This window comes from Pteronotus mesoamericanus, unplaced genomic scaffold, assembly GCF_021234165.1.
Source record: "Pteronotus mesoamericanus isolate MK-2021 breed Mesoamerican mustached bat unplaced genomic scaffold, CSHL_Meso_final contig_56, whole genome shotgun sequence".
NCBI classification, from domain to species: Eukaryota; Metazoa; Chordata; class Mammalia; order Chiroptera; family Mormoopidae; genus Pteronotus; species Pteronotus mesoamericanus.
The window spans coordinates 212,810-220,873 of NW_026555201.1; the positions used below are offsets into that span (position 1 = coordinate 212,810).

General features: G+C 54.6%; 2 protein-coding genes across 4 annotated transcripts; both read left to right on the forward strand.

The window, feature by feature from the left end:
- The first annotated feature begins 389 nt into the window (after positions 1-389).
- Positions 390-4,559, forward strand: MYL6B (myosin light chain 6B). Of its 2 annotated transcripts, none has more exons than XM_054580247.1 (8): positions 390-442; positions 1,745-1,967; positions 2,691-2,718; positions 2,959-3,102; positions 3,332-3,505; positions 4,040-4,117; positions 4,287-4,324; positions 4,462-4,559. In XM_054580247.1, the coding sequence occupies exons 2-7, from the start codon at positions 1,791-1,793 to the stop codon at positions 4,313-4,315; spliced, it is 630 nt and encodes a 209-aa protein (XP_054436222.1). In that variant the 5' UTR covers positions 390-442; positions 1,745-1,790; the 3' UTR covers positions 4,316-4,324; positions 4,462-4,559. The 2 variants fall into 2 exon arrangements, with proteins under 2 accessions (XP_054436222.1, XP_054436224.1); XM_054580249.1 differs by having other exon boundaries at positions 414-442; positions 1,724-1,967; positions 4,462-4,551.
- Positions 4,560-4,846: 287 nt separating this feature from the next.
- On the forward strand, positions 4,847-8,032 carry MYL6 (myosin light chain 6). 2 transcript variants are annotated; one of them, XM_054579889.1, is made up of 7 exons: positions 4,847-4,929; positions 5,202-5,229; positions 6,074-6,217; positions 6,441-6,614; positions 6,703-6,780; positions 7,087-7,131; positions 7,839-8,032. In XM_054579889.1, the coding sequence occupies exons 1-6, from the start codon at positions 4,927-4,929 to the stop codon at positions 7,113-7,115; spliced, it is 456 nt and encodes a 151-aa protein (XP_054435864.1). In that variant the 5' UTR covers positions 4,847-4,926; the 3' UTR covers positions 7,116-7,131; positions 7,839-8,032. The 2 variants fall into 2 exon arrangements, with proteins under 2 accessions (XP_054435864.1, XP_054435862.1); XM_054579887.1 differs by lacking the exon at positions 7,087-7,131.
- The last annotated feature ends 32 nt before the right edge of the window (positions 8,033-8,064 follow it).

The window sequence follows — 8,064 nt, forward strand, 5'->3', positions numbered from 1 at the left end:
CAGTAAGTGCTTCCTACAAGCTGACCTCTAATCGGCCTGCTGCTGCTGCTGCTGCAGCAGCTTCCGTCTTTACCTTGATTCTGAGTTCTCTCACCAGGAAAATATCCCCGCCCACGGTAACCGGAGAACTCAGGGCTAACAAGGGAGATATCTGAGGAGGCCCGCACGGTTTCGGGGTCAGGGATGGGCACTGTAAATTGGTCATTGCCTTTCGGTTCCGGGACAAGAATCGCGCCGGAGAGAACCGCCGTCACCAACTGCCGCCACCGGCCGGAAGTCACCACCCCGGCGTCCTTTTCGAGCCAGAGAGAGGCGTTTCCCGCGAGCCCGGGGGCGCGCACGGACTACGCCTCCCGGCAGGCTCCGAGGCCGCCGGAATTAACCCTTCAGGGCCCGCGGCCGCTCTGCGCCCCGCCTCCGTCCCTTACCTGGATCCTGCGGGGTGAGTTTTATGGAGCTGGGAAGGGACTATCCCCTTTATTTAAATTGTGTGTGTGCGTGTGTCTGTGTGTGATGTACTCCTGAGAAATTCTTTTGATTTCCTAAAAATGGGACAATTTGCAGTCATGAGATTCAGACGCTTTATTTATTTATTTTTCTGAGTGGGAGACTGAGCATCTACTCTCTGAACCGCAGGGCCTAAATGGAATCACTACTGTCTTCCTCAGAATGCCACCTAAATCCTCTCCTGTCTCTCCAGAACAAAAGTAGCCAGCAATCCTTCCCCTCTCCCTAATACGCCCGATTTCCGACCCTTCCCCTGAGCCCCCAGTAAGGTTTGTAAGCTGGCGCCTGAGTCAAGGTTTTCATTATTCCTCTGGTTGGGGGAATACTCATGAGGCCCATAGCACCTCCCACATCCTTTTGGTAGAGATATTAGAATTTAGGCCCTTTGTCTCAGAACCTACCCTTCCCTCAGGTGCCACCACGGAGTCCCTGCAAATTCAGCAGGCGCCCTACATTTGTCTGACTTGAATGACCAAGGGCTTGTGGGAAAGGATTTCTTCCTTGGGAGCATGGGTGGTGGGTGTTCAACTGGTTTTTGCGCCACCCTCCCCTAAAAGAACGTGGCACAGGAGATAATTCGGGGTGGAGGTCGGCGGGGGGAGGGGGGAGGTTGTCAACTCCTTTTAATATTACTATGCTTTTCTGTATGTTGTGCACAACTCCAGTTCTGGACGGGGAGGGAGGAGGACAGTGACTAGAAGTATTGGGGATTATTAGTCTGTAGGGTCAACTACCCCGCTCCTCACCCATGGTCAGAGGGAGTGGAGGGGATGCTTGATATTTTCACCTTTCACCGCTCTCAGACCTCACTTTAACTGTTCCAGTTCACAAGGCACTCCTCCTGGCGTCAGCCTTCCAGAGTCTAAAGCTGCTAGAAAAAGGGGCTACTCTGAGTCAGGGGGTTGAGGGCCTGGAATGCCTGGATCCCTCTCTTTGCCTCACCCCATCTCACTGTCACTAACACAATCATCCTGTCCTCACCCCTGAGGTTAATTTCCCTCTGGACAGTCTCTGGCTTCCTTCCATTGTCCCCAAAGGGACCATTGTTCTGGCCAGCCTTTGGGGTGGGGTAGACAGAAGGGAGAAGACCTTGGGGCAGGAGTCCTGAACCATAGGCGGCCAGGGGAGTGAGGGCAGGCTGCATATCTCTCCTCTATCTCACCCTCCCCACCGCCAACTGGCTCCCTGCCTCTGCCCCCGCCCCTTGACATCCCAGACTCCCTGGCTATTTAAACAGAGATGGGTGCCCCCATCGGCACACTGTCCTTTGGTCACCGGACATCATGCCTCCCAAGAAGGATGTTCCTGTGAAGAAACCAGCGGGGCCCTCTATCCCCAAGCCTGCTACCAAGCCAGCAGCGGGGGCTCCTCCAGCCAAGACCAAGGCTGAGCCAGCCGCAGCTGTCCCTGCAGCCCCTGAGAAAACTCAGGAGCCCCCCATCGACCTCTCCAAAGTGGTGGTGAGTTCCCGGAAAGCGAAGAAAGAATTGGGAGGGGGTGGTAGAAGGGTGGGATACAGTCTAGGGAATTAGGAGGTATCTAGAAGCTAGGAGTCAGTGAGCAATGGAATGATATTGAGGGTTCCTCTTGGTCCCTCATTTGGAAGCATCCAGGCATATGGCTCTGCTAGTATCTTTGTTGTTCTGTCCTCTGACCTGTTACACATGTGTGTGTACGTGCGTACACATACACATTCACTGACCCTCCGGCTGGAGGCAGGGACTGTGAGATGGGGAACATCTGGGTTCCGGGACAGTTTCAAGGTGAAGGGAGGGAGTTGCTGCCTGTGCTTGGCTGACTGTTCAACTCTAAAGGCCACATCTCTGAACCCCAGTCGGAAGGCTGAAGAGGACAGACTTGTTAGACAATCACAGCTGGGGGCCACGGGTAAATTTAGCCTTTGTTCAGCCCCCAGTTATGTGAGGGATGCAGGGCTCAGGGCAGTGGAGGGAGGAGAACAGGTGGCATGGGATTAACCCGGTTTCCAGAAAACCCTCCCCCCTGATAATTCCTCCTCTTGGGATTCTCCCAAGGACCAGATCTGGGAATGGGACTGAGGTGGCTGGGCTACCAGCCTGGTCCCTTTGGGCCCCTACCCAGAAGTGGCTGTTGGTTGGGAGGAGTGCTACAGAGAGATTGAATGAACTCTGTCATTACTCCTCACCTGCTCTTTTCTTCCACAGATCGAGTTTAACAAGGACCAGCTGGAGGGTGAGGAGAAGCTGGTCCCCCTGAGCCCACTGTCCAGACCCAAGTCCCTGGTCAGATTCTCTTTCTATTCTCCCAACTCCAGTCCCGACCTTGAAACCTCCCACACTAGTCCTCCCTGTCCCTTTTGTTCTGCCCAGCTGTAGCACATAGTTTCTGAACTTCCTTTCTGTCTGGGGCTGGGGGTGGGGGTGGGGGGTGATGGGAAACCCTGGTCAACACTGACACCTCTTTATACTTCAGAGTTCAAGGAGGCCTTTGAGCTGTTTGACCGCGTAGGGGATGGCAAGATCCAATACAGCCAGTGTGGGGACCTGATGAGGGCCCTGGGCCAGAACCCCACCAACGCTGAGGTGCTCAAGGTCCTGGGGAACCCCAAGAGTGATGGTGAGGAGACCCCTGGAATGATGTAGGTTTTCAGTTTGGTGGTGAACTGAGGAATATTGGTAAGGTGACAGAGGATGCTGGGGTGGGTGTTAGGACTTCAAAAACTGTCAAACCCAGGGGCAGAAAAACCTCCTGAATGTTGAACAGGATGAAAGCCTTCTTGGTTGGGATGGGAACTGGATCTTAGGTGACACCACAGTGACCTCTCCCTCACCTCTCTAACCTTCAGAGCTGAAGTCCCGGCGTGTGGACTTCGAGACTTTCCTGCCCATGCTCCAGGCAGTGTCCAAGAACCGGGACCAAGGCACATATGAAGACTACCTGGAGGGGCTTCGGGTGTTTGACAAAGAAGGGAACGGCAAAGTCATGGGAGCAGAGCTGAGACATGTCCTCACCACCCTGGGTGAGGCACAGACCAGAGCTCCTGCAGGGTGGACCAAAAAGAAGGTTGCCAAGTAGGAAGAGCCAGTGAGGGATTACTGTCCTGTAGGTTGTAGGCAGGAGATTGAGAAGGTCAGAGCCATGGGGGCAGAACTAGAAGGGCTTCCTCCTGCAGAGGCTAAAGTTGGGGCGGGGGTGGGGGGTGGAACACTGCTGCTTACCGAAGGGCAGAGGAAAGGGGATGAAGTGGGAGGCCTGAGTTTCTGTTTTGGAAGAGATGCTGGTGCTCTGATCAGATACTTTCTTTTAACTCTCTGGAATTTAGTTTCATTGTCAAAGTTTTCACCTGGTGCTAATGCAGGTGAAACGGAAAGCTAGATGCAGAAACACGTTGAAGGCATTACCATTACAAGGGGAGGATTCCTTCGGGGTTCTGTGGCGATGGGCAAATCTCCAGGGTGGGAGAAGAGGAGGTACCGTTCAGAATAGTGTGGCCTGGTTGGTGAGTGAGGGAAGAAAGGCAGGCAGGGACTAAAACGTTGTGTCTGGGACTTAGGAGAGAAGATGACTGAAGAGGAGGTGGAGACAGTTCTGGCAGGACATGAGGACAGCAATGGCTGCATCAACTATGAAGGTGAGGGGGCACAGGAGCAGAAAGGACGAGAGAGAAGGGGTGGCAGAAAGATCCCAATACGCAGGTGTGGGGACCCTGCGGCCTGGATTATCTGAAGTCAGATAGATTAACCCAAGGAGACACCCCAAGGGCCTGCTTCTGAAGCCCCTCTTGCCTCCTCTCTCTGCAGCCTTTCTGAAGCACATCCTAAGCGTCTGAGCTCTACAGGTATGGCCCTCCCACTCCGTCTTGAAAGACAAGTCTCCTTCTGCTCCCACCGCCAGGGTAGAGAGGCAGGGAAGAGTGTTTTCACATTCTGCTGCGTGTGAGCGCCGGGTTTGGCAACTTTTCATCCTTTCCCACAGATGCCGTGGGGTCGGACACTAGGCCCCCTGCAGGCGGAAGCACGTTCCTGCCACTAGGAGGCCACCTATTGTTTCAAAATAAAGAGACGGTTCCTCCCTTGGCTCCGACTGTTATTTTCTTCTTGGTGGGGGGGAGGGAGGGAAGAGAGGGCTGTCCTCTTCCCCAATCCGTTCCCCTGGGATCTTCCTGCTGCTCCGAGAAACAAATTCCTTGCGCCCCTCCCCATCCCGCCTGCTTTGTGGGGTTTCTGTGCCCCAGGTAAGGCTATTTTGGAGGACTGAACAGCAGCGGGCCCCGCCCATCTCATTACTAATATAGCAATTCATCTGCATAAGCCCAGGCCAGGAACCCTATTGGCTGGGTCAGCCCGAGGGTGACGTCAACCAGGCGTACTAAGAGTAGGGTTGGGTTGAGAGCCGGAGCCATTACTGCAGGAAAAGGCCCCGCAGAGCTTGGCAGTCAAGATGGTGGGGCCCGGGGCTTGGGAGGGTGAGCGGGATTTGAGGCGAGAGGCGGGAGACGGGAGACGGGGGTAGGGGGTTAGGAGGAGGCAGAGGAAAGGGGCAAAGGGAACTTGAGGGCCGGAAGGTTGAAGGTGGGGTTGGAAAATCTGGGGTCCTGTCCTGCTGGGAAGCGAGTTCCCTGCATGGACGAGGAGTTTGGTTCAGTTTGTGGGACTGGGATAGAAGCTTGGGGGATTGGAGTTCAGATGTTGACCGCTCCCTTCTTCTCTGAGCAGTGTGACTTCACCGAGGACCAGACCGCAGGTGGGTAACTGACCCCTACTGAAATCACGCTTAGGGAGAGGAGACACCCCCTTTAGCTCCTATCCCCCAACCCCAACCTGTCATCTCTTTAGCACCCCCAGGGGAGTACCTCCTGGATTCCTTCCCTCCTTCTGGAGCCTCCATTTTCTTTTCTCACTCTTTCTTCCTCCCTCGCCTTCCACTCTAGATCTGAGCAAGCACTGGGTGAGTTTTAGGTGGTTGTGGGTATGTGAAACAACTTGGTCACCTAATGCCTGTTGTGTTTGGGGTTTGGGGAGGGTGTCTGAAGCTGCCTGTATGTCTCTGCCCCTTAATCGGCTTCTTTCGCTTCTTCTCTCCTCCTTGACAATCCCCCCCCCCCCCCGCCCCGAGCTTGGAATTGTGAAGACTGTAAAAAGCAGTAACCTGCTCTTTTGTAAAAATGGGGACAAGGGAGTTTGCTGAGGATGCTTTTCCTGAATGGGAGAGGTGGGCAGTGGCAGGCTGGGATGACCCCAGTCCCAGGCTGCAGCTCCCACTTCCTTATAAGGACAGGACCCAGACTGGGCGGTGGCAAATTCCTGCCCTGAGTAGTGTCGTGAGGAGGCTGGGCAGGCTTGCGGCAGGCAGAGGGGGTGTGTAAATGGATGTTACTACTCTGCCTAGAGCGGAGGAAGGCTGTGTCTTTCTGTGGGACACCTGAGGTGGGAGGGACTGACAGTGGGTCCCTCTTAGTGGACTTGGATGTACAGCGGAGTAAATATCTGGTTTCCTCAGCATGATTAAAGTTGAATGGGCAATGGACACCAGGAGGGATTGGGTGAACCTCCATGTGCCCAGTGCTGATGTTTATCTCAATCCTCAGAGTTCAAGGAGGCCTTCCAGCTGTTTGACAGAACAGGGGATGGCAAGATCCTCTACAGCCAGTGTGGGGACGTGATGAGGGCCCTGGGCCAGAACCCCACCAACGCCGAGGTGCTCAAAGTCCTGGGGAACCCCAAGAGTGATGGTGAGGATCCTCAGGAACAACTGTGTGGTACAGAGCCCACAGATCTTCAGCTAAGAGCTCCCTTTATCTTCATAGGCCCCAAACTCAAGCAGGTCTTGTCTCCGCTAGCAAATCCCATGGATTTCTCCGGCTTTGAGTGGGAGCAGCCTGTTTGGTTGTGATCCCTGCAATCCCCTCCATTCTGAGAACTTGTGTGACTTTCCTTTTGCCTCCTTTATGGCAGAGATGAATGTGAAGGTTTTGGACTTTGAGCATTTCCTGCCCATGCTGCAGACTGTGGCCAAGAACAAGGACCAGGGCACCTATGAGGACTATGTTGAAGGCCTTAGGGTGTTTGACAAGGAAGGGAATGGCACTGTCATGGGTGCTGAGATCCGGCATGTTCTCGTCACACTGGGTAAGGCTCTACCCTTGCTACTTGAGCTGAGGTTCCACCTGATACTTCACCTGTCATGCAGTTCCCAAAATGCTCTTTCCCTCTGCAGGTGAAAAGATGACAGAGGAAGAAGTAGAGATGCTGGTGGCAGGGCATGAGGACAGCAATGGTTGTATCAACTATGAAGGTGAGGGATGAATTGGGGCTCTTGTTGAGGAACCAGCCATATGAGGCAGGTCAAGTACAGTCTGGGGCTTTCCCTGTCATGGGACTTGGGCTCCAAAATGTGCCAGGAGGCAAGTGGCAGGGCCCTGCCCAGCCCAGGAGCGGGAGGCCAGGGCTGTATCACAGGAAAGGAAGGGGCAATGTGGTGTGAAGGGTGGGGAAGGAATGGGAAGTGTAATAAATGGAATGTCTATGCCCCGACCACCTGCCCCTTCACCCCATGTGTGTGTGTCTTGTCTTCACCATTAATGTCTCTTCCTTCCTGCAGCGTTTGTGAGGCATATCCTGTCGGGGTGACGGGCCCATGGGGCGGGTACGGCTCATCCCAGCCTCCCCTTCTCTAGTTGACCTCCCCAGTGTTTTTCTTCCCAAATTTTGCTCCCTGGTCCCTGCCCTACCCCTACTACCATCTGACTTCCTGGCATGTTTCTGCATGGAGCTGACTGGGGAGGGGAGGGGTTCCTCAAAAAGAAGACAACCTGGGGGTGTGGTACCTCCGTCTCTCCTAGAGTGGGCTCTGAAGTTTTACTTAGAGTGCCCTGGGTGCTGGTGTCTGGGAATTCTCACCAGCCTGTCCCTCTCTTGCTTTAGGGTGATCCTTTGGCCCTGGAGCACCGGCGGTTGGCATAGGGGGGGTGGGTTGCCTGCCCCATTGTGCTGCTGTAGCTGAACAGTCTTTTCTCCTTCCTTCCGCTGGGCAGCTTGGAGGTACCCTAACCCATAACTCTGTCTTCCCCTGCCAATGGCTGACAGTAGCTGTAGGTGTAGTTAAGAACTTTTCTGCCTCTGCTGTGTTCTTGCTGCTCAGGGTGGGGTGGGAACTAACAGCTGGTGGGAGGGGAGCTGGGGGCCCAGAGAACTGGTCAGACTCAAGGTGACTCCTCTGCAAACCGACCCCAAGGTTGGTTGCTACAGGCACATCCCTTCTTACGCCACCTTTGCGGTCTTACGGTCTCCTGGTCCCTGGCGCACCCTCCCCTTGGCTCTGTTCCCTGGTTCACACCTTTCTCCATTCCACAGAGCTCGTCCGCATGGTGCTGAATGGCTGAAGACGTTCCCAGTACGCCCAGAGCCTTGTGCCTTCCCCTGTGTGAGAGTGCGTAGCCCCAAAGGCTTCCTAGGTTCTCTTGCCACAGCACTTTCCCGATCTTGTATATCTTGGATGATGTCTGCCATCAGCATTCACCAAATAAACTTGCTCTCTGTGCCCTAAATGCGGTTCTGCTTTCCTTCCTGAGCAGTGTGA

What these genes read in the sequence shown, in the direction of transcription:
- MYL6B (XM_054580247.1), top strand. Translation starts at nt 1,791, where the DNA reads ATGCCTCCCAAGAAGGATGTTCCTGTGAAGAAACCAGCGGGGCCCTCT. An exon ending in TCGACCTCTCCAAAGTGGTG is followed by an intron (nt 1,968 to 2,690) that starts GTGAGTTCCCGG and finishes TTTCTTCCACAG; the next exon opens with ATCGAGTTTAACAAGGACCA. An exon ending in TAACAAGGACCAGCTGGAGG is followed by an intron (nt 2,719 to 2,958) that starts GTGAGGAGAAGC and finishes TTTATACTTCAG; the next exon opens with AGTTCAAGGAGGCCTTTGAG.
- MYL6 (XM_054579889.1), top strand. An exon ending in GCATGTTCTCGTCACACTGG is followed by an intron (nt 6,615 to 6,702) that starts GTAAGGCTCTAC and finishes TTCCCTCTGCAG; the next exon opens with GTGAAAAGATGACAGAGGAA. An exon ending in TGGTTGTATCAACTATGAAG is followed by an intron (nt 6,781 to 7,086) that starts GTGAGGGATGAA and finishes TCCTTCCTGCAG; the next exon opens with CGTTTGTGAGGCATATCCTG.